Source organism: Ptychodera flava (genome assembly GCF_041260155.1).
Source record: "Ptychodera flava strain L36383 chromosome 23 unlocalized genomic scaffold, AS_Pfla_20210202 Scaffold_23__1_contigs__length_28996876_pilon, whole genome shotgun sequence".
Classification (NCBI taxonomy): Eukaryota; Metazoa; Hemichordata; class Enteropneusta; family Ptychoderidae; genus Ptychodera; species Ptychodera flava.
Window position 1 is genome coordinate 20,824,326 of NW_027248277.1, and position 25,245 is coordinate 20,849,570.

Here is a 25,245-nt window from a genome sequence, read left to right on the forward strand (position 1 = left end):
GTTATCGAAACCAAATTTATTATTGGTACATATTTTTGGGACGACACAGTATGATTTAAGCACAATAATTTAACGTTTGGGTATGAAAATAATACACCTTGATATAAGTGTTATTGTCGACAGTAGAGGCGTCTGACTCTTGTGATTTTATTAGCCAGTATCCAGTGTCATAAACATTTAAAACTCTATATAGTTTGCTATGGATTGGCATGTAACCTTGGTCATGTCCTCTGACCAATGGAAGCCACGCATTGGTCAAACGAAGAGTTGCGTTCAGAAATTGATCAATCACGAGCAACCTTGCGAGACTGCTGCCTATAGCTTTCGGTGATTGGTACAGTCGGGTAACATCCGCGGTGGAGGATGTTAATATGTAAATATCAAGCCTGAGGGTCATATACTGAGGGTGGCTTGACCTCGTGCATGTCTTTGTTGCTGCAAGCCTAACTGGATCAAGTGAACAACTAGACGGCATGCGGCAGTTGCTACGAGGAAAACATGTACTCATTTTTTTGTAATTAAAGCTGTAAATGCATGTAAAACATATTTCCCTGTCATAATCAACCGGAATCGTTGTAGATTTTATGTTAAATGACGAATGCAGAAGTTTGGTGCATTATCACATAGGCGTAAAATTCGAACCCGCGTTCGAGGATGATGCAAGAGCCAATCATGCTCGCCTGATCATATGAAAATAAAACTAGTTTTATCCCTTTAAACCATTTCTGTTAACATCTAACAATCGTCTTTATTCTGTAGACAATGATTTTGAATAGTTAGGGAATTCTTTGATAAGAAAAGCTATGTTTGGAAAACATTTCAATACGGTGTATAGCTCGAAAGCAAATTGATTATCGAGTTACCTGGTTCTCGAACTGTACGTACAACCCACCATGCACTTCGAAAACAACTTTTATGTGAACAACCTGAACAGGGTGTAGGCCTTGTCACTTATTGTTCAGCGTATGAAAGTGTGGCCGACGCGACGACAACCCGCGGCAATTTGAAGCGTGTTCTTGAAGCTATTTGCCCTTTCTTGGAAGGTAAGTCGACAGTTTGGTAAATGTATGGATATTCTACCCCGACTTTGTAAAAAAATGGTGCAGCGTAACATTTGTGCCTGACTTCCATGGAGTTTGGCCCGCTGTGAACTGTTCCTGGATGTTAAGCACAGGCGGCCATCTTTGTTATGTGCGACGGCACTTTAACAGGTCTTCTCACTTCACCTTTGCGTACGAGTTGGAACATTTAACAATGTCTTAAAATTAGGCAAGAAATTCTATATAAAATGCCCTGATGTTGTTTGGAATATCCAATTTGAGGCGAGTTTTTTACCCCATGCCCGCGTGCAGACGTACGTGTGTGGGGCCCGGGAACATGAATAGCGTATACCAGATAAGCCATTCACACTTTACCGCCAGTGTATAAAATAAACAAGTTTGCCGCCAAAGGGCAATATTAAAACCAGACATTTCAAGGCCACTCAACCAAGTTACATTTATCTTGTGTTTTCCACAACTATTTACTCGTTTTCACAGGAGACTCCATTGACCTAGTTTTAATCTTTAGAAATTTACCGTATAGATAATTGCGTGAAGCACCTTGACATGCACAATGCCATAGTGTAAATTTATAACTTTAGTTTTCTAACTGAAATTTAATATTTAAAAAAATTTTACTCTCATCTGCATTATTTCATTTAATTTTGTACAGTGCTTGCTTCGTAATTTAATTATGTCCAGGTGTGTGAATTAGTGTGATAATATATGTGCAATGGTTTGTATGATTTGAACATTCATACCAATTTTTATTAAAATATTTCATTTAGCCAATGATAACATAAGATGTATTAGTCATTGAAGGGGTAAATACGTATTAAATACTACATATTTAGCTCTCGAAACATTTCACATTGAGGAAATTCATTAATCAAAATTGATATGAGAGAGGTATATTTTACCATGTTCGAAAGTTCTGGAAAAGAGAACTATTAAGGATAGAACCAACTTTCAGTGTATGAGTGGGAAGTAAATAATAGAGAAATGAATGAGGATGCATGCCACTTGCTTAATAGAGATAACAGGTATGACTGATTGGTCATTATACATGTCACAAAACCAGAAATAATATACTTTTTGTGTGCATATCTGTTGCCAATTGTAAGTAATTATATGGTTTCAACCAATTAAATGTGTTTCATTTAGTTAGATTTGTCAAGTGTATTTCATAGAAGAGCCACAGTCATTTCTGGCAAATTGCCAAAACAACTCCACCCTTTCAAAATGGCTTCCGCTCTGCATACTTTGTATCAGTTGACAAGCAAATGTGTCTTCATGACTTGAGGGTGGTGGTACGATAAACTGAACAGCCATCTTTGGTATTAGGCCAGGGGACAAATTTACTACTTTTGGTCAGTTATTTGTGTTAAGAAAATGTGAAATACCTTAAAAAAAATCCATAAACTTGAATCTTGTTGTAATTTACATATATTCATGATTTGTCTAATGCGTTACATATTATCTTATTATGTTGTACTAAGCAAAGGTAGCAATATGAAGTAGCCCATAAGCAACCAGTTTTCCTGCATATTTCAACTTTCAAGATACTGAACAATATGATTGAATTGAGACAAAGCGAGAATGAAAATGTGTGACTTTCCTCCTGAGACCAGAAAGCATTCCTCAAAGTAAAAAAAAATGGATAGATAAAATAGGTTAATATCACGCACAGTGAGCATAAAATTCAAATTTAAATTATATCTTGTTGTGAAATTTGTCTCGAAACTGAAAATGCCAAGGGAAGTGAAACGTAAACTGAATTTAATATAAACACACAGTACCAGTAGTGTAAATATTAAAAGTCCAATGGCTGAAACTTTTGATACTATTTTCATAGTTTTTGCTCTTATAGAGAAATATTAGCTTTGCTATCATATCACCGTTGTGTCTTACAATATGGAACTTTATTTGTGACAAATGAATTCTGTTCCAAACCTTCTGTCACGTTTTGATGACAAGTTTGGTCAACCACTGTGCACTTTGACGTAATTTTACGCCCATTCCGTTCATAATTAAGTATGTAAATCAGGGATCACTTTGTGAAGTTTGGTGCAAGAGAAAAACATGATTACCTAAAATTTAAAGATACAAATCTGAAATTCAAAATGGCAGCTGTACTGTGTGTAAACTCTATGGAGAAAAATTCTGTTCTTCTGAAAATGACCTGTTATGAGTTGTACTATAGGCTTACGTTCAAACAAAGGGAAATCTTGTCGTATAACCATTGAGGTTCATATTCTGGCTGTTAATATATACAAAATTAACTCACACACAGGACTTGCTAGATACGGACATTTGCCGATACAATGAACTTTCACTCACTTGACAAATGAACGCTTCAATTTTTGAGAGGTTTTGGGGACCACAGATTTAGAAGTAAACTCAGTTTGTTGGATATAAGTTTTCCATGTTGTCATTTTGCATTTTATTTTAACCTTTTAACTTCGCCGTAATTTTTCCTGTCAAAATTTTAGGGCAACATTTTACCAATTTCATGAATTTTTGTGCAATTTTTTTTTCATAAATTTTGGACCAAATGGACATCACCATTCATTTTCTACAGATTTTTAGCAAAATTCTAGCGAAAATTACATAAAATTTGCCTGGGGCATATTTTACACAGGCGAGAAAAATTGACTTTGGCGTTCAAAGGGTTAATTTTCAAATCATTTCAAAATTCTGTACATGAGCGAATGCCTGAAAAAGTAGTATCTCAACCTTGGTTTCAGTTCACCCAGCAGTCTGTATGATACTCACCAACTCATAATTCACCTGCTCGTTAGGCAGGCAGAAAGAACAGGCAAGCCTGGTTCAACTATCTCCACAGCATAGAAAAATAGAGGGAGCAGCCAATTAACATAAGTTTACATATTCTTTCGTCTTGAAAATATATCTTTTGTTTGGTTATTAGCATGTGAACAGATTGGTCAAAAAATGGGATGGCCCACCACTCAAAATCCAGTTGTAGAGAACTTGTGATCACAGCAACTATACACAAACTTAGGCGCATTGATTGTCTCAATTCTGTCAAATCGTCTGATCATAGAATAGGTCCAGGGAGTGTTAACTAACCACTCATAATATGATGTGATGTGCGCATACACCTGTAAAAACCATGACAGCACTTTAGACCGCACGCCAGCTGACGTTGGAATCAAGTTTATTTCAGAAAAATCATGAAATGAATCCCCAAAGCGTCAGATTAGATGTCCATTTTACACCAGTAGGAGGAAGAATAGTAGATGGAATAGCTCAAACGTATGACGGCTTATCAATACCTATTCAGTAGAGTTAAATGGTGGTAGTCTTTGTATCTGCCACTCCAGCCATCAGATAAGGGGCTTTGGAATTTGTATAATTAATTAACTGCCTAAATTTTTTTCTCATTATGATGAAATTCTTTGTTCATCATGATGAACTGTAGGGAATGAAAAGATAAACAAATTACAGACGTCTTAAAATATCATTCATCTGTGAACTTGCATTGAGAAATATATACCCATAGGAATATCATTACTGCATCACAGAAGATTCAATTAGTTTTTCAAGAGATGTACCGGTATTCTGTCATTGCAGGTCTGCAGGATTGAGATATGATATACTGCCCAGTTATGGTAGAGCTTTGAAGTGAAAATTGGTAGGACATGTCAGGTAGCCCTTCTATGCACCCAGTAGGAATCACATTTAATAACTCCTGTTTTCCTCATTGATTTATGTTTGAGAGGGGCCCACATTTTACAGCCAGAGTGTTTTGGTACGTAGGAAAATGGTGTTGGACCCCAATTTCATTTCTGTTAGTAAACTCAGTGGTTGGACGTGTTGAAACGTCGCATTCCTTATCCAGCTGACTCTCCCATAGCCATTGACTCAGCATGATTGGGTAGCCATGACCTGTTGGAAGACAATTGGTAGGAAATCAACCAAGTAAAATGTTGGGGAAAGAAGTTCAAAAACACACACTCAGTTTGCCTGCACCTAAATTGACATCATCATTGTCTATGAATTTACCACATGGAAATCACAAAAGCCGCTAATTTCTTGCAGTATTTTTCTTCAGGATTTGCATGAATTAGCAGGTATCATGTGGCGAGGTCATGTTATGTTGATTTATTGATTATTTAAATAGGTCAAGGCACCCCTAGCTTAGTGGTCCTTCTTTTTTCACGTTGTTTGTTTCCCAAGGATTTTTTGCTCTTCTGTTTACTCTTTCCGCCCCACCAGCTGTCCAGGTATAATTTATGTTCAGACCATTTTGAAGCATTAAATGGCTAATCAAATCAAATGGGATTTGTTTGAGGTGATGAAGTTGTAGTTTTATGAGCAAGTTTGGTAAATCAATGCAAGCTAGCATTAATGGTGAACTGTGATGCCTTCATGTTTGTACAGTACAGAGAGCATTAACACCAAATCTGTAACATCGACAAAACTATTTCAGCCAGTAGAAATAACCTAAAAATCCATTAGTATTTCAGTAATGACAATGTTCCTATAGTACCATTTCAGTTCTGTTTGTTAAATAGTTTCTTGTTGTACTCCCAAAATAATTTAAAGATGCTCAGTGTTCAGGTTGTGAATGCCGCCTACATGTGTGTACTATTACTCTAATGTTTTCATAGAATACTGAAATTTAGTCCATACCGAAATTCATTTATCAACAACAGTATGTCACATTGGACGCATTGGAATGATTTGGCACTGTGCCAGTGGTCAAAGTTTGTCAGCTGTTTGTGTTTTTTTTAAGGGAAACATAGTGGGGATTTGCCGCGGAACGATTCACTCTGCATAAACCAGTGCACAAGTATACCTAGTCTGGCAGAGACCCTGGTATTCGCATTCTTCCTTGTCAAGCAGTTGGAATATGTGCGCGCCCTTCAAAGATGCTACGCGCATCTCAGGGTCTGGACGTTCTTGCAAGTGACCGGTCGGATTTCTGTCTGATCCGGGTACTCTATAGAACTTAACGCATCTGTCAATCATAAACAAATGACAAGTACCATAGCCAAATAAAATTAAAAATGACAAATAAAAACATATCGCATACATAGGTCTGCTACTAGCCACTATTAGTAGAAGCGTCAGTCACGTAACAAATCTGTTCGGAACACACTGGACTGCAGTTGTATCATTTTATTTGTCCGTATTTTGAGTATGATCGAATAAATAATAAAGAAATAAATAGCCCATGGCTTTCTATAGTAAGTAAACTCTAACCTGTGAAAGTTTAGTCCAATACATCTAGCCAAGAATTAGTAACGACTTCACAAAGTTTGAAAACGGGCCTGAAATCCACTCACTGGCTCGGCGTTGACCATGGCCGCCATTTCGTTAATTAGCCGCGCCAAAGACAAACATGCCAGCATGTTTCCTGGGCCCAGTTTGGAATATTCCATTATGAAAGTCATACAGTTGGAGGGGACAGGATGTAAGCTTCAAAATGAGGGGTCACAATCGACACTCGGCCGAAAAATGTGGAAAAGGCATCAAAAATGAGACTTTTGATACAAAATTTTACCACAATTAACCTTTTGATCCATGATTGTGGCCCCTACATATAACGACCAACTATCATTTGTTCATTTAAAACTAATTTTTCGATGTTTGGAGCGAACGCAAAAGTTGGAACCGCCCTGTTTTGAAATCATATATAAGAACAGTCTACATCCGGGTACTTGGACAAGCGGCTGGACCCAAGCCTGACTGTGTACGCTGCATGTGCTGCTTTCTCCGAAACGGTAAGGATTTTTACAGCACAAATTCAGTAGAATTTTGGCTAAAATGGATTGATAATGTGTTCCGATAGCCTAATATTCAACAGTTTACTACATTTGAATCGATTCTTTGTCAGAAATTTGGCATAGAAAAAGTCGATCGAGACATGTGCTGTATAGCAATTAGTATGGCCGATGAGGGCGTTTTCCCTGTGCATTTGTATGGGCTTACATATAAACAAAAGAAATTCTGTTTTCATATTATCAGATTGGGTTGGTTTTTCAATGTATTACTTTGGAAAACGCCGGTAAAATCAAACTGCGATATGTTTTTTTTATCTTGAGAGAATATTTAAGCGTGTAAGAGTATTGTCTTGTTTGAGTTACCAATATTCAAGTTTTAAATCATGTTATGTTCATGATGGATAGATTACTTTTATTATCTCATCATTGCTGTGATTGCACATGGTGTTGGTTAATTTGAATGATTAATAATAATGCTCATTTTTTTTCTTTTTTAATATTGCAGATATATTGCAGCCATGACAATCTGTGTCACCAGGGGTGACATTATTGCACTTGTGGTGAAGGCCCAGGAGGAAATACTTCATTAAATCATTGAATCATTGAATAATCTGAGTATCAAGTCTTATAAAATTGGATAATTACTCTGATAAAACAATGATATTGAATTTCATTTTAGAATTTATGAATGGCACCCACTATTGAAATGTTTAAACAGCATTTGGTATCCTTAATTTGAAATCTGAGTCAAATTATAGTACTATCTCTGAAGAAACTGATGGAAACCAGTGATATTAAAGCAAAGCAATGTAATATTGACTGTTTCTGTTTCCTTAGCAACAGTTGAGTTTGCAATTGTATTCACTGTATACTTCAGTAGCTGTGACAAGTAAAATTGAATCTTACAAGTACAATGTAGACAAAATATATATTGAAAGACAAGGAAAACTACCATTGGTAACAACGGGTAATTTATTCATGTTTTGTTTCCATGGTATAAGTGCATTTTGAACAGTTTCATCCTGGATAACCTGTAGAACAGTTAACTATCCTTCATTTCCATGGTCAGAAACATTTTCATTATCAATTACTTACCAAATGCTTGGAAATTATGGCAGTGTTAATTAATTATTCATAATTTTTAATAAAATATTATGTTTCCATGGCAAAAGTATACCTGTATACAATTGGTCTAACTTAGAAATATATTCCCTGAAGATTTGGTGCAAATCGGTCGTGAAATGGCAAAGTTACAAGCATTTAACCAATTGTCTTTGTCTACATTTCATCAAATTTGGTGCCATTGTCTTTCCTATGCAACAATGGTTAAGATGACAAAGACCCTTCCAAATTAATTCCGAAAATTTAATTCTTTAAAAATCCATATCTCCAAAATGGATAATCCGATTTTCATCAAATAAAGTGCATTCTTCTCCTTTTTGAGAGTTCTATCCTGATGCAACATTTCTAATGCTGTGAAAAACATGATAAATTTTCACCTGGACTCCATACTCCAAGTTAATAGTATAATGTATTCTCCCCGTCCAGTTAGATACCGGTAGTGTTTTCTTTTGATGGCACTACCTATGAATATTCATATCCTCGCAAGAACCGACAGTCACTGTGCCTGGCGCACAAAAACGGCAGTGTGGAGAGTCTACAGAATACCTTGACTCAGGGTTCGAAATTAGCAGTAGTCCAGCGTCCACAGGCTACCAACTTTTCCCTTGGGCTATCAAAACCCATGAAATGGTAGCCTACACGGACTACCAAAGCCTGGGACATGAAATTACTTAGGGAGTGACATGATGTTGGTCGCTGAGATGACCTACGCTCATACAGTCAACCCAGTTATGAAAATTAAAAGGCGACAGTGCAGTCAAATTTTTGCGACAAACTTTCAATAAAACGTCATTATCTGAACTGATGTACATGGATGACAGGCTCGGGAAATGATGGCCAATAAATATTTTATTTTCATAGTTTTTGATCACAATGTATCAATCATAATTAAACACAAAATTATTCAAACTGCAAAGAATAAGCTGTCGGGCCATCAACAAATTACGCTTTCCAAAGTGTGCGAGATGATAGTGTACTATGGTGGAGAAATATAGCCAAAATTGCCATGAAAGTATTAGGAACATGACTGTACCAAGTTGCCATCCTGGAATTCATAGCCAACTTATTTTCAGCCATGTTATGTTTACATGTGTTGAGTGAAAAGTCGTTGTCATAGCGAACATCAAAATTTGCATATAAGCTCTGCGTATGTGTGAATAGGTTGTCTAACTTTGAGGCGTCACCGTTGTCCACTACACATTGCTATACCGTTCTCCTAAGGCTATGATCTGCAGGTATCAATGTCAAATGACTAGAAAATTCACTTCCTGGATAGAATCATGCAAAATAAATCTTTCATTGTCTAGATATACCGGTAAATAAAAATATCCTTTACAAAAAACTCTTCATTCGTGCATGGGCTACCAGACCTTGTCACTGGGCTACCAACTTTAGAAAATGGTAGCCCAATGGGACTACCAGGGAAAAAAGTTAATTTCGAGCCCTGTGACTGTTTATAAAGGCGTGGTTGTCGGTAGCTTGCATTACTAAATGCGTTCACTTTCTACCACCAAACCTTAACCCTTTCACCCCCAGTTCCCTGTATACAGGTCCAACATTACCATAGAAAACAATGGATTTGGGACAAACCATGGTGTTTGAAAGGGTTAAATTTGTACCGAAAATGGCAAGTAGAACAGAAAGGAAAGTTAAACTGAAAATGATGTTTTAGTTTGTCATCTTTTGAGCAGAAATGCTTTATCAATAGATTTCAATGTAAACACTAAAGTTTGAATGGATCAAGGATTCTGTAGACAAATAATATGAAAGAAAGTAAATGATGTAATGAACTACACAGCACACATAGAACAATGGATATGCCATGTCAGCAGTATTCTACATAGCTCTGAAAAAAGAACAGGCTGCAAATTTACATAACACTGCACAATTTGCATATTTTTTTGTGTAATATATTCTTTTGTTTGCAATTTACATATGAATAGATTGCTTAAAAAATACGTGTGACCCAGTCCTTGAAATCCCCTTGTGGAGAGCCCCCTGCACTTTCTTTTCCCGAAAGCAAATTGGATTTCCTTGTTGCCAGCATTGATCATCAAATATAACGTCGTACAAATGCAGAGCGTAGTGTTTAATCTTGTTTAATCAAGCAAACTGACACAAACACACACACACACACACACACACACATATACCCCGACTTAATCCAAAAATCTAGCAACATATTTATTTTAATGATTGCACTTTCAAAAGAAGACAAAAGACAGAAACGCCTCATAATCTTCTGTACACCTAAGTTCATCCTGATCCGGGGCCTTTTCAAGCTGGGATTTAAAGGCGGAGGATCCATTTAAAAGGACGCCAAGGTATGGCGGCGTTTATCATGTAAGTGGACACCAAACAGGCAACATGCGGGCACACGCTCCAGAAAATGCCACATTTTAGTTTTCCCTGGCCGCAAAAACACAGACAGACTGCCAAGTGGTCAGCGTGAAGTTGCTGCCAATCGCACTCTGTGGTTATATTCAAAGTCTAACGGGACTGGAAGACAATTTTTTGGAAATTCGAGCGTTTGTGGTGGGGAATCAATGACCGTTGGCGATTTGAACCGACCGTCAATCAAAAGCTTGCATAAACTCTGTTTGCAGGATTAGAAAAAGGTGACAAAAGGTTGAGATCAGTTTGTGTAATTAATGTTATAGAAATCAAACATCATACTGGCCATGTGTTTGACTGGGAGGAGAACTCCACTAATGCGAGAACCTGGGATTGAAAAGTGCGGCTTTAACTAAAACAGTCCTCTTTCATAGTCATGAGTAAATTGACAGATCTTATGCAATGTTTTTGATCAGAGAAACAAACTTCCTATGATGTACCGGTATTTGAAATTCAAAGTGGCCCTAACCTTTGTTAACCCTATGGGAAAACATTAATTTTAAGTTTTGAGGTAGCTCACTCTTCATTAATACAGAGACTTAAGCTTTTGCTCAAACTTCCCTTTTAAACCATTCCTTGTTGTAATCAAGAGTAAAAATGTGAGGTCACTGGGATTTACCTACGCTTCAAGTGCAAAATGGCTGCCACCCATGTTGTTATAGAGAAAAAATAATTTTCTAATTTTTCACAAAAATCAGCTCCTTGTAAAAACGTTGTTTACTCAATGAACTGCAAAATAACTCTGTTTCCTCTGCCACTCTCAAATTCATAAAATTTTTAGATGATTTACTAATTTTTTTCATTGTTGATTCGTAATATACGAATGCGAGGAAGCAGCTAGTTGATTGAGAGCTGAAGGCCCCAAACCTCAAAATAGTTCTGTCTAAGCACATGTTGTACTTAATTTGAATTTGATTGAATGATATTCCGTATTGAAACGGTTAAGTTTACTTATGAATTTCAAAATTTACGAAAAGTTTCAATACTCAATTCGTAAATTTACTAAAAATTTCAGAAGCCAGAGGAAACACAGAATAAGCTGCAACAAGTGATGCCAAATTCATATCAGAGAGTCTGAATTTCTGTCCAAGAGGCGCATTTTACCATAAAAACACGTCAGTGAAAATGTCATATTCTCCGCAGGTTTCAAAATGGAGTCTACAAGTAGCAGACTAGAATTGTACTGTGAACAATTAAACATAGAGAGAAAGCTACCTTAACTATCAGGGCAGCATGTCCCATCACATTACTTTTCACATTACTTTTTGCAAAGTATAAAATAGCAGTTAATGTAATTTATGAATTTCAGTGGGTAGGAAACCAAGCTCTGTGGACATCCGAGTCTGTTTTGTGCAGTTTTACAGTTTTTTTGCGTACTTGCGTTGCAATCAATGAAGTACATGACTGACACGAAAAAATTCTACTGCAAGAAATGTTTACTCTTAAAATAAATAGATCTAGAGCTGAAACCAAGACGTTCCTACTCATTCAAAAAGCTGTTGGTGTAATGACCTTGAAAATAATTGTGTGCAAGTCTCGTTGATATACCGGTAGTGCAACTGATCGGTAAATTTTTTTTTTTTCAACTGATTTTGGAATGTAGAAAACCAGTACAAAAAATTAACACCATTAAAGTTCAAGTTTGCATGCATTGTTTCTAAAAATAGCAATCAACAGCACAGTGGTAAATCATAAAGCTGGGCTAGTTGACTGATTACTACCTACTTAGGGGTGCACAATGCAAGCTGTAGCCGTTGAAAATTGTACCTCTACAGAAGTGGCGGGAACATTGTGCTAAACCAACCTTGACATTTACATTTTAAAAATTTAGTATTTTTTTTCCCGGTCAGAAACAACATTTGTGCAAACTGTACTTGAACTGTTACAAATTTTGTTGCTGTGCCCTCGATCAGGCACGGCTGCAGATGAGATGCCCTTTGTGCTGTTCCGTTCTTCTGTTCACCTCCCTCTGTTCCACTGATATATGTATACAGCTTTCAGGGCCACTGCTTGGGTGAGGTTGGATAGACAAACAATACACTTCTTTCATGCTCGCGTTAGCCTGCTTGGAAGTTGGAAGCTCTTTCTTGGAATCTTTCAGCCTACACATTGCTGAATGTGAATCCAAGAATTTTAAATGTAGAGTTTTTTTTTTCAGATGCTCATTAGCAAGCACTGCAACACTGTGTGGATTTGTGTGTTTTTACCAGTAATCAAAACATGCTCTTTATAAAATTTAAAGGCCCAAGTTTAACACCCTGGGCTGAAGTGCATCCTATTTTTCTACATGTATCTGGTGTCTTTTTTGTCAAGTAGGTGCATTTCACCAATTCAGTGATCCTACTGCAAAGGGGAACTTGTTATACAATTAGTTGACCTTGAAAAGCGGCTGTAGGTACGCTGATTTGCAGGATGAGTGTGAAAGGGGGAAATGTATGGGTATCACCAACATGTGCTGTTGCAGGGCTGGAGCATGGTGTTACTCTTACAATTTTGCTTTCAAGGTCTTTGAATTAGTGGATAGAGGATCTGTATAAAGAAGGCATTATTATAAAAAAAGATAGGATAGCAGATATCCGTGACACACAACTAGTTGTGATATGTATGCTATCGTGATAAGGTCAAACCGTAGGCAGCTGTGTCTTCCATTCCTGGCTACAGTCAAACATGTCTATGTCTAAAGTAGTGAGAAATGTCAGTGAAAAGTGTGTAAATACTTATGTTTTTACGGGGCTTACAATGAGTCAGGTCATAAGAATTTTGTATGGTTTGTTGATGGTTTTATGCTGATGTTTTTGCCAAATTTGTTGAATGGCAAGTGATTACTCAAGCAGGACAGAGATTGATTTACTGATGCTGTTTTCAGCATGCTTCAATAATTCTTTGAACGAAAGCTCTCAAGAACAAGGTAAAAATTAAAGCTGAAAGAAGTGCTCCACTAGTTGTACACTCTCGATGTGTTTGCGGTTCTTCATGTTTAATGTATTTGTTTTGTTCCTGTCTCAAAATCAGTTTGAGCTTGTCAACACATCATGTGAGTGTTACTACTGTTAATGTCTGATTTTATTGTTGTCAACTGAATTCAAGTCCGGACAAGGAATACTTTGTCACTGTCAACAGTACCGGCAACGCTGCATATTATGCACTATACACTTTGTTGTTTTCAACATAAAAAAATCAAGGAAAAGAAAATGAAACATGTCGGCTATGAAAAATGGTATCTCTGAAGTGCATGTCCCTTATTACATCATACCTGTGTATTGATGGCGCAAATACTGCGATCTGCTTGATGGAGATGTGAAAATAGCCGTGCTGTATCGGCAATATACCGGTAGTATGGTTGGAACAGGCATGATCTTCTCAGCTAGAGAAAAATTCCCTTTTTGATGTTTCATGCCGGAATTTTGATTTGATATTATGATAGTGATAAACCACTACAGCAACAAGTATACCACTTCATTTCGACCAGTTTACTCTGTATATACACTCACTATCATTCGTGTTCATACCGATATGCCGTGAACTGGTCAAAATATTGTGGTATACCATCTCTGGATGTGGTTTATTGTGCAAATATACCGTACTAAAACAACATTTATTCTCAGTTTGTTCTGTAAAGCAGTGGGGTGGGTAACCAGCTGATCAACAGAAATTAGTAAATTCTATTATTCGGTGACTAGACCAGTTTGAATGCTTGATGTATGAATTAATTGTCACACTAAAATGAGATGTTTCATTGAAAAATCCTGATACAGAAAGATAGTGAACTGATACCAGGTCAAAGACAGGTCAAATATCATCTTCGCGGAACAATATCAACTATCACTGGTATCAGTTCCAAATAACATATCAAGCAAATGTACACAGAATTAGTTTGTCCTTGAACTTCACCCTAATCAGAATTCTTTTGGTCAATTTTGGGAACATTTCATATAATATGATATGAACATTTTGTGTGGTTGATTCTTGCAATTGAGACATTACCTTTGCTTGGATATGTAAAACAGCCATTCTGGTTATAATAACGGGGGTTATGATCACAGAGTGATCTTACAGTATTTCGTATTCATCCGCCCAATGAAAGGAAAATTTGCTTGATAATCAGTATATGCAGTCACCAACTTCTCATCAGAAAACTGTGTCAGTAAATGTGAACTTTTTGCTACCAGTTTGACAGAAAGGGATAGTTGTAGCAACATTTGGTGATTTTCAGTACTTTTTTTTGAATTCATTTCTGATTGACTACATCTCAGTACTACCAGAAAGACAAGCAAGACTAGCCCTACAGCGTGAGAATATGGGCAAATACATGACAGAGGTCATGCATATTTTGCCAACATGCACATTGGATCCATCAGGTTTTGCATTCCCGTTACGCACACAGCTACCCATGACCGATTACAGGACCCAGGTGGCTTCTTTGTTTGATAAACTGATTTCACATCCACAGTAATTTTATTTTATATTTACAAAGAAGTATTGAAAATGTGAGAATTTTGTGAGTCAAAACTGCCAAAAGCAGATGCCATTCAGCACATTCAAGTAAAGCTTAGAATATATACCGGTACTGAATCATTTTTAACGTGCCTGTCAAACTTTCAACAGTGGATTTCAACAATTTATCGTGTTTGGGGGAAGTTCAAATCATAATTTCATAATCTGATTTTCAGACTTCAAAACTTCTATTTAAGGGAAGTGGGTCACAAGCAATGATTTCTTTACCATGTATGTGTGTAGTATACTATATCCACAGAATTTAGGAAAGAGTGTGCATTAGAAAAACAGTAAAACACTGAATAAGCTGCATGCTTTTTTAGCATTTTGGGATTTTCATTGCCATTTACAGGGTTTCATTTAGCTAAATGTCATGCCGACCCGTGTAAGATATCGACAAATTTTAAAATTAGCAGCATCCTAAATAAGTGAATTGTCAGACTTAGTTAAATTCGCTGAAAAAAGGATGCCAGCTGACATGCTGGGAAATGCCATGGCATACTCAGAAGTATACAAACATCGAACTTTAGCATTGTGAAGAACAGAGTTTTTGTAAAATTTTGTAACGTGTCTGAGATGGTCAGCAGAACCTTCTCCAAAACACAATCAATTTCAAACATCACAACTTGCCAATTATCCTTCTATGCAAATAGTGTATTTGCCCTTAATTGATGTACCCAGGGTGTACAGTATTGGCCTTTAACTTTCGTATATTATCAACCATTATCCTTATCTTGCCAAGATCATCTGTCACAATCAGCTCAAGTTGGTTAAAACATGTCCCACACATGGATGTTGCATTTATATTCAATGAAGACTTTGACATTACATATGAAAGTTCCTGAAAACATAGATGCTGTAGACATGATTTTTTTCTGACACACCCAGATCAGATGTGGTGATTGCATTATTACCACCTTGGCTTGTTGTGTGCTGTTCTCATTAGCTGCTCCGTTGCTCTCTACATCTGATCCACTGCCATGGAAGATTGTGTTCAAATTTTGCATGTCAGCCAGAACATCCAACCAATCTGAAAGAAGGCTGCAACTGCTACTTGTTACGGATTGCAGCATGGTATTTAAACACATCCTGATTGTCTCCTGCAAAGTTTGAGATTTTAACGGATTTTTCTATGGCATTGTCAGGCGACTAGCAGCTAACATTGGGTTAGGAATGGCAAAGAAAGGCAAAGGTGGAAATGACCCCATCTCTACATCTGATTTTGATTAGATTGTAACATGCCTTGTCAAGTAGGTGAATATACCCGTAGATTGTGTGGCTCATTATTGCGTTTTACTGACTTGGCAGATGGAGAAATACATGTAGGTGTACGGTAGAAGAATAATAGCGAAAGGCTAATCAGCAGCAAGAGAAACAAATTACACAATATGTACCGACCCTTGAAATTCAAAATAGCCACCATCCCTGGGTTAACTCTATGGGAGAACATAAAATTTCAATTAAAAAAATAAGTGGATGAAAAGAAATACCATAAACTTCAAAATAAAAAAAAAATGTTGACCAAATCAGTATTTTGAAAATTTTAAAAATCCAATAATCTTTCCCAAGGGCGCATTCTACTTCAAAAGTACTTAACAAGTAAGTTGAAACACCAGTTCAATGGCCCAGTGCAAGAGAGGCTTATCCACAGTGTAGCAGCCAGAATTTTTAAACCAGGGGACATTGTCCCACTACCGTTTATTTTTGGAGATATTTTGCACATTTTGGGGACAAGGTGTGTCAGTTTTCAAGCAAAGTTTGTATTACTGTGTATCAAATTAGTTTCACAAAACAAAATTCAAGCTACCAGGACTGTGTCACTATGCTTGAGGTTTACCGGTAGGCAATTGTAGCAGTATACCATTATCTGCCGCCAATCAGACCTCAGTCGGACTAGACTAAGCACAGCTCCAAAAGTACATAGATACCGTATAAGCCTCAGAATAATCATGCAAAATGAAGGCCACCGTCGGTTTCAGATATTACTTACTGACTACAGCCACCGCAGTCGGACTCATGAACGTGCCCGAGGTGACCCGCAGAACGCGAAAAGGCAGGACAATGGGTTCTGTTTAGGGGGCATTATCGCAGGGGCATTTCCTGGCTGCAACACTATATCTACTGTGTTAAAGCATAGGAGATACGCCCCTCTTGCACTTGGCCATCGAGTTTATCAAAGTAAAATTTTCGTGCATGGATAGATACTTATTTTACTCGTCCATCTCGTTGAGTATCAGTTCACTTATAAATACTATTGATAATGATTTGATGCACCTAAGACTAGTGGTGAATGATTTGGATATCACACTTCCATTGTTTGCTTTGACTCAAAGAGGGCGTCATCAGTTCTACACGGAATTATATCATACCAGTATCTTGATTGTGCAAATACTGCAATCTGATTGGTCGAGACGTGAAAATGACTGTGTATTCATAGTATAGTACAGTTTGAATAGGCATCAGTTGTAAACTAGAGAAAAATTCCCTTTTTGACGTTTCACGCTGGAATTTCAATTTGATATTATGATATACATGTAATAGCAAAAAATCAACCCAGCAATGGGTATACCACTTTATTTTGACCAGTTCACTCCATATGTGCACTCGCTATTGCTGGTACACATGTCATGACCTGGTCAAAATCTTGTGGTATACCGTTGCTGGATGTGGTTTACCGGTATTGCTGAAATATTCATAACTTGTTTAAAATATTCTGCTGTTTGAAGCTTGTACCCAGTGTTGCAAACATCAATAGAAATCAAATATGTAAAAAATTTTTTCTTTCCTTTCAGATTTGTCGTTCATCAAGAGTGTGTCATTGTTTCATCGTATAGATATTTGCTAGATTGGTCAAGATGGCGGCTGCCGTTGCGAGATCTCACATGAGTCGCAAGAGCAAGAACAGTTTGGAGTTGATGATGGAGTGTGACGACGAAGACCTCTCACCATCTCAAAAACAACTCTACCAGCAGCAGATTCAGGCAGTCAAAAACCATGCTTTGATCGTGCAAAATTACAATAAGGAGAAGGCGCGGCGTGCGGAACAGGAGAGGTTGCGAAAACTCGAAGAGGAGAAGCATGCAGCTCAGGTATTGCAACAAAAGCAACACGGCTCCTTCAACAAAGTACAGACCATACACAATGCATCAGGGATTGTCCAGAATATTGCAAAACAGATCGGTGGGCAAGTTAATGAGAGGCAAACCCAACAAATGCTGATGACCCAAGTCGGGGCGCAGCCGATGTTTATACGAGCAGCGGATACCAGTCTGGTCAAAGGTCACATGCCACAGCCTGTTTCTCTGAACGCTGGGCCTGTCTTGTCAGGTCAGCAGCTCAATCAACCTGGATCATACATGTCGACATCAACTGTGCCAAATATTATACAGAGATCAGTTGCAAAAAGGTCAGGCCCTACCTTAGTACCTATCACACTGCCAAATCAGACAACCATGAATGCGTCGGGGATGTACTCCAACTCTCCTCAGGTACAGCAGCCTAAAGTGACCGTCCAAGCTGATAGTGGATCAAAGGGTCCAGTGAAGACAACAGTCATACGTGTTCCTACAGGTATTAACATTCAGCAACACCTCGGCAGCAATTACAAACTGCTAACCTCCACTGGGAATGTCTACCATTATGTGTACAGTCCTGCCACTACAACCACAGCAGCCATGGGTCAGAGCCTAGGACAGACTGTTCCATCGTCACAGCTACTGGGACCACCTGCTCAAAGATCCCAACCCATGTACCAGCCCCCAGCACCACCCCCACCCCCACCGGCTCCAGTCCAACCGCCTCAACACCTGCCGTCTTCAATAACCGACATCCTTCTTGGGAAGCGGTCGAGTCCAGAGCAGGGTAGGGCCTTCTCATCAGGAAAGCAAGCAAACCAAGGCAAACGTCCGACAATGATTAATACCACTGACGGCAATCCCAACAAAAAGCAAAGGTTTGATGACAACCCAGAACCGAAGAAGGAAAAAGAGATGAGATACACTGTTGAACAGTATTACGGACAAGGAAGGGTCGAAGGATTATCCTGATGAGAAATACAGGCATGGATTTAAGTGCTATCACTGTACAAAAGTAATCAGTAACAATATCAAGTACATGACCCACATTAAGAACCACTTAGACAAGGAAAAGCAGGAGAACCTTACCCTGAACGATATCATCAATTGCGATCACTGCGGAAAACGTTTCATCACGCCCTTTGAACTCCAGTGCCACATTGAAAAATCGCACATCCGGAGTTCGGAGCTGAAGTGTCGCATTTGTGATATCACTCTTGACAGTAGATCAATGCTGTACGCCCATCTGCAAAGTAAGCATCCACCCCTGCAAATGCCGTACTCTTGCCCCATTTGTGGATTCCGTTCGTCCGTTCTGGAAGACACCATCGACCATTTCAAAGCGAAGCATGAAGGCATCAAGCGTATCCTTTGCACGCACTGTCTCAAAGCGAGCGGAGACGCGAACGCCTATCTCCGCCACTGTCAAAAACATCAGACCAAGAGCGGGAACATCCGGTGCAAGAAATGTAGGCTCATGTTCATTACACCTTTGGATCTTAAAACCCATATGAACCATGACCACGAGAGGTTTCCTGTTGTCAAATCGTCCAAGAAGCAGAGCTCTCCTGTTACGGTGAAATCTGAATTACCAGCCACTGCTGTCAAAGTTGCAGAGGTGGCGGCACCGATAGCCCCAAGTGACAGTTACAGTCAGTACAAGAAGAAAAAGAAACAAGTGAAAGGAGATGCAAGGAAAGGTACATTAGAGAGCTATAGTTTGAACGACTGGAAGGCGTCATTTGATAAGAGTAGAAAGAACGACGTTCATCGTTGTAGTGAGTGCGGTACTGAAATCTCGTCCCTGTCGTCACATTTTGCAACATTCCTGAAATGTTCACACTGCACCTATCGCACATACTGTGGACTCTCGTTCAGTAATCACATGATCAAATTCCATCGTTCCGGCGGAAAAACGCCAGCGTTACACCCAGTAACAAGACTGTCGGACTCGGTACTCCAGTGCCTGCGATGTAACTATGTGACCGAATCAGGCTCTGCCATGGCTGGTCATGTGATGACGTGCGTCAATGGGCCGACTGAAGTTGAAGGATTCAAACACCATACCAGGCCACGTCGGCAAGACGAAATGAGCTTGTCATCTTCAAACAGCAATAGCCCAAACCCAAGTAAGCCTCGTGAATCATTTGAAAAAACAATTTTCGAAGACGACCCCCTACTAGATGAGGTCTCTTCAGACAATATCCATGCATCAGTTTCCAACATAATTGACCGTCTCTTCGGTACAGATGAAGATACGAGTGGCGCCGCTGCAAGGGAAACATTAATTGAGCCTCAACACTTAGCAGCCACAGAGGGCGCTCTTCACATCGCGACATCGGATGATGCAGAAGTCACTGAGAAACCAGGAGAAGATTCTTCAATGGAAGACAGGGAGACCAACAATGCAACTCTGGCTGCTGATTCAACATCACAGTCATCAGACAGTACAGTCCACGATAAGCCGTCGGAGGATGTCTCTGGAGATGCTGAATCGACTGAGAGGGACGATTTAGATGTTGCGGCAAAAGAGGGCGCTGTCATTGGAGATCGTGATGCAGCAGAGGGCATGGTGTCTCCAGATGATGAATCCCCTGATGACGTTAGCCGTCAAGATGATAGGCAAGTAGAGGGCGCTGTTATTGAAGATAACAATTCAACAGAGAAGGCTGTTATTGAAGATGGAAAGCCAACAGAAAGCGCCGATACCAAAGATAACGACCCAACAGGGGAAGCTGTCGTTGGAGATGAAAAGTCAACAGAGGGCGCACTCACACAAGACAGTAAGTTGGCAGAGGAAACGGCTCCTGAAAGTAACGTATCCTCAGAGGGTGATATTAATCAGGATGATAATTCACCGATGGATGTTTCGGCTGGCGAGTCACCAGAAGTATCAGAGATGACAGAAGAAAAGTCAACAGAGGCAGCCATTATGGAAGCTGACAAGCCAACAGAGGTTGATTCCCAAGATGAGTCTGTAGAGGGCGCTGTTGATCACGATATTCAAAGGGGGTCAAATTCAGAGGTCGGTGAAGGTGGACAATCAGTCAGTGATGGTGAAGAGATGGCAGAAGCGACAGTTGAAAGAGCCTCTGATGAAGAGAGCGATACCAATGAGAAACCAGTCGATGAAGAAATGGCTGAAGCGACAGAGCATGATGATGAAGTTTTGGCAAGCAGTGAGACTGATACACGGGAACGTGATTCATCGAAGACAACAGAAGGCAATGACTGCCATGATGCAAATCAGAGCGGTAATGCAGCTGCATCGAATGATGATGGGGACGGGAATGAAGATGCCGACAATAGCAATGAAAGTTTCATCACGGCTCCGGAAAGATCACCCGCGAATTCTGAAACGGAAAACACTGCTGAGGAAATGGTTGATGACGCCGACGCTGGAAGTAGATGCGGCAGTGTCCAGGAAGAGGATGAAGATGAGTTCGTTATTCCTGATGGAACGACGTTTGATATCGAGGATGATGCGGAGGAATCACAGGAAGATGACGATGATGAAATGAAGGAGGAAAGAAATGACGATGAACGAGAGGATGATAAGGAAAAGGAAGAAGTGGCTGGTGAAGCAGATGACGAATAAGATGTGAACTGATCTGAAAAACTTAAAATAACAGGTACTACTTAAGAATTTTATCTCTAGGTGAAAGTTTTGCACTGAATGTGATTCATAGACAGTGATATGAAATTAGTTTTATATTTTTGTGAAATATGAATGCAACTGTAAAAATGATAGCTCTTCTCATGGTAGTAAATCTGTGTCTTTGTCAGTGAAGAGAAAGAAACATACCCCCTAGGAAATGGTTAGAGGAAAAATAGCTAGCATCACCATCTCATTTTTAGCTCATATTTGGTATGTATATAAATACCAAAAAGAGCTTATATGGTGAGTTGGTGGCGTCTGTATGTATGTATGTATGTATGTATGTATATGTACGTGCGGATGTATGTCCGTCTGACGCAAAAGCTCCCAAACCGCCACACCTACCATCTTAGTATTTGGTGTACAGGTAGACCCTGGGGTTGAGATGTGACGTTGTTCAAATGAACATGTCAGTGTCAAAAATATGCAAATGAGGAAGGAAAAAGGGGGAAAGCCTGCAAATGTGCGTCTGAGACAGACCTTCTATGATCTCTAACCTATTTATATGCAGTGTACCTACTATGTGTAGGAGTGGTGGCAGTAACTGAAACAGCTCATGAGTCATTTCCTGTCATTGTTCATGAACTCTTATATATTGGCAAACTTGCTCAAACTAAGAGAGACTGTGTACATTCCTCTGCTATGCATGTTGCTAAAGTTGACCTCCAGTACCTAAAGTTTCAGACCTTATATACTTTTGTCATTCTTGTTTTTCTGGTTTAAATATTTCCTGAATGGACCAATGCAAACCAAATATGAGCACACTGTCCTTGACGGTATTTTTGCCGAATGTCAACAACCATAAAGAAATGTTTTTGTTTTTGACTGAAACCTGTTGACCAGTTTTGCTTGATTGAGCAAAGTTGACAGTTAGAACAGGTGATTATAGTTGTAAGCAAATGAGAGATTGTTTAGTGTGTTCTTGAGTACAGGACAGTCTCTGAACATGCTTGTGATCTCAATGCTTTCAGGTTGTATGTGTCTCGAAAGTGAAAAAGTTAAGCTTTTGCTCAAACTTTTATCAAGGAATATTTCAGCCATTTCAAAATCAAGAATAAAAATTGGGTGTCACCATGCAAGTTTTCGTACTAGAGAAACAAATTACCCAAGATTTACCGATATGTGAAATTCAAAATGGCCACCATCCCTGTGTTTACTCTATGGAGACAAATAAAATTTAGGTGTAAAGTTTCCTTGCACCAAGAGCTTTAAAATGAACCCCCACAAGTGGTAGATCAGAAAAGAATTGTACAAGTGCAAGGGTCTGAATATCTGTCACTGAGGTGCATTCTACCTTATGTACCGGTATATGCAGTGTTCTTTTTGGTGATTCTGTTGTAACTGTGGTGTGTTTAATTTACTTTACAGGGTGTGTGCGTTGTGTCCAGAAGATAGTTTGCCATTCGGAGATGCCGTACCACAATGACGAATTCAACAACGTGTACCATACTTTATAGTTCTTGAGACAGATCACATGTTATCTTGAATATTTGCTGCAGCTTCGCTGAAGACCATTATTATATATTCAGAAATAAAACTTATTCAAAAGTCAGTTTCCTTGAAATATCAGAGAACAAATGGGTGCTTTTGATTGAATACTACCCGGCCAAAAAATTCCATACAAGAGAACATTTGAGCATAGGTGATAGAAAGGAGAAATTGCTAGCAATGGCTGGGCAGTTGCCTAGCAACTGTGACTCGGCAATTGCCTAGCAACTGTGACATGTACTTATGACGTTTTGTTATGATACAGTTTATACAACATAGTTTCTGTGTAGATGTCCTCTGTAAAGACTTCAGTCTGAGAGAGAATAGATATGTGTGAGGACAAAGTGCTCTACGACCTGTATCAGTTTAGTGAAAAACTTTGCTTTGTGTGCTAACGAATCCTGTGTAGTTAAAATTTAAAAAATTAAAAATCAGCAAAAAATTTCAAGTATTTGTTCTGATTTGCCAAAGTCATCAGGTACTGTCCTATCTGGAATAATTAATAACATGACCTGTCGTGGATTTAATTAAAACTTGTACAGAATTTTCTTCATAATTCTTATCATCTTCAAAATTTGAAGTTTGAATGTTTTACAGTATGTCAGGTACAATGTGTCGTGGTTTTGAGGTTTGATAATATTTCCGTTTCATCCTTTTTGTATTGAAAACAATATTTGTACAAAAGTAACAGAAAATTATGCAGAGCTATTGAGATTCTCTCTCTCATCAAATGAGTGATGTTGAAGAAATGTCACCCCTCTTTTCCAGCACGTAGATCCAGACCTTACTATAGGAAACAATGGAGTTGAACCATATTAGAGCGCTCACAGGGTACACTGCCTGGTGTTTTGCATGTACCGACCTTACTCTGTCATAATGAAGGTATTAACCCTTCCACTCCCATTTCCTTGTAATGGATCAATCCATCCAATTGAAAATAGTGGGAAGATACCAAGCTTTAATGTTAAATGAGTATCTTGCCTCTGTACTTTTCAAGCTTTTGTATTTGTGCAAACCTAACTAGCTGTCTCTTTTTGCATTTTTTTCTAGTAAGATGGTTTTTAATCACAAACAACTTGTGTAAAAATGCTCTTTAAAGTGTGACCACAGAACATTTTTCAAACTTTAGTGACAAACTCAACTCAGATTTGACAACTCAGTAATTTTTGAGTTGCAACTCAAACATGGCTGTGGCATATACATATTGTAAAAGCGTCTGATGCTAATCGACCAAATCCATCACAAGGGATGGACAATGGCTTAATAAATGGAAATTCCACTCAACTATCTGAAGATTGGATTGTATTTTTAGCTCCGCTGTCAGCGACGCGGAGCTTATCAAATAGGTTGATTTTCCGTCGTCGTTCGTCTGTCGTCTGTCGTCGTCCGTCAACAATTGCCTTCTCCTCTGAAACCGCAAGTCCAATTGCTTTGAAATTTTATATGCAGTTCACTTGGGGTGACCTCACTTAAGTTTGTTCAAATTGTGGTGATATTTGCATATTTGTATTTTTGGGGCATTTTCTGCTGTTTTTGGTAAAAAAATCTTCTTCTCTGAAACCGCTTGTCCGATTGCTTTTAAATTTAATATGCAGTTTACTTAGGGTGACTACAGTCAGATTTGTTCAAATCGTGGTGAAATTTGCATATTTGTATTTTTAAGGCAATTTTTGTCATTTTTGGTAAAAAAATCTTTAAAAATCTTCTTCTTCAAAACTACAAGTCAGATAGCTTTGATATTTGGTACATATGTCCCTAGGAATGATCTATTTCAGATTTGTTCAAATTGTGCAGAAATATGCAAATTTGCATTTTTAAGACAATTTTTGCCATTTTTGGTCAAAAAATGTTTTTTTCAAAAAGTACTGGTCTGATAGTTTTGAAATTTGGTATACAGGTTTCTATAGATGAACTTAGTAATATATATTGAATTTCTGATGAAATCTGTTATTTTGTATTTTTAAGGCAATTTTTGCCATTTTTTGGTCAAAAATGTGTATTTCCAAAATTGCTCATCTGATAGCTTTGAAATTTGGTATACAGGTTCCTACAGATAAACTTAATGATATTTATTGAAATTATGATGAAATCTGCAATTTTGTAATTTTGGGTTAATTTTTTCCATTTTTGGTCAAAAAATGTGTATTTCCAAAACTACTCATCTGATAGCTTTGCAATTTGGTATACAGGTTCCTACAGATCACCTTAATGATATTTATTGAAAT

General features: G+C 38.4%; 1 protein-coding gene across 2 annotated transcripts; it reads left to right on the forward strand.

The window, feature by feature from the left end:
• Positions 1-932: 932 nt before the first annotated feature.
• Positions 933-24,304, forward strand: LOC139123592 (zinc finger protein 280D-like). Of its 2 annotated transcripts, XM_070689759.1 has the most exons (4): positions 952-1,043; positions 4,635-4,729; positions 17,593-21,506; positions 22,901-24,304. In XM_070689759.1, the coding sequence occupies exon 3, from the start codon at positions 18,914-18,916 to the stop codon at positions 21,470-21,472; it is 2,559 nt and encodes an 852-aa protein (XP_070545860.1). In that variant the 5' UTR covers positions 952-1,043; positions 4,635-4,729; positions 17,593-18,913; the 3' UTR covers positions 21,473-21,506; positions 22,901-24,304. The 2 variants fall into 2 exon arrangements, with proteins under 2 accessions (XP_070545859.1, XP_070545860.1); XM_070689758.1 differs by lacking the exon at positions 4,635-4,729 and having other exon boundaries at positions 933-1,043.
• Positions 24,305-25,245: the final 941 nt, after the last annotated feature.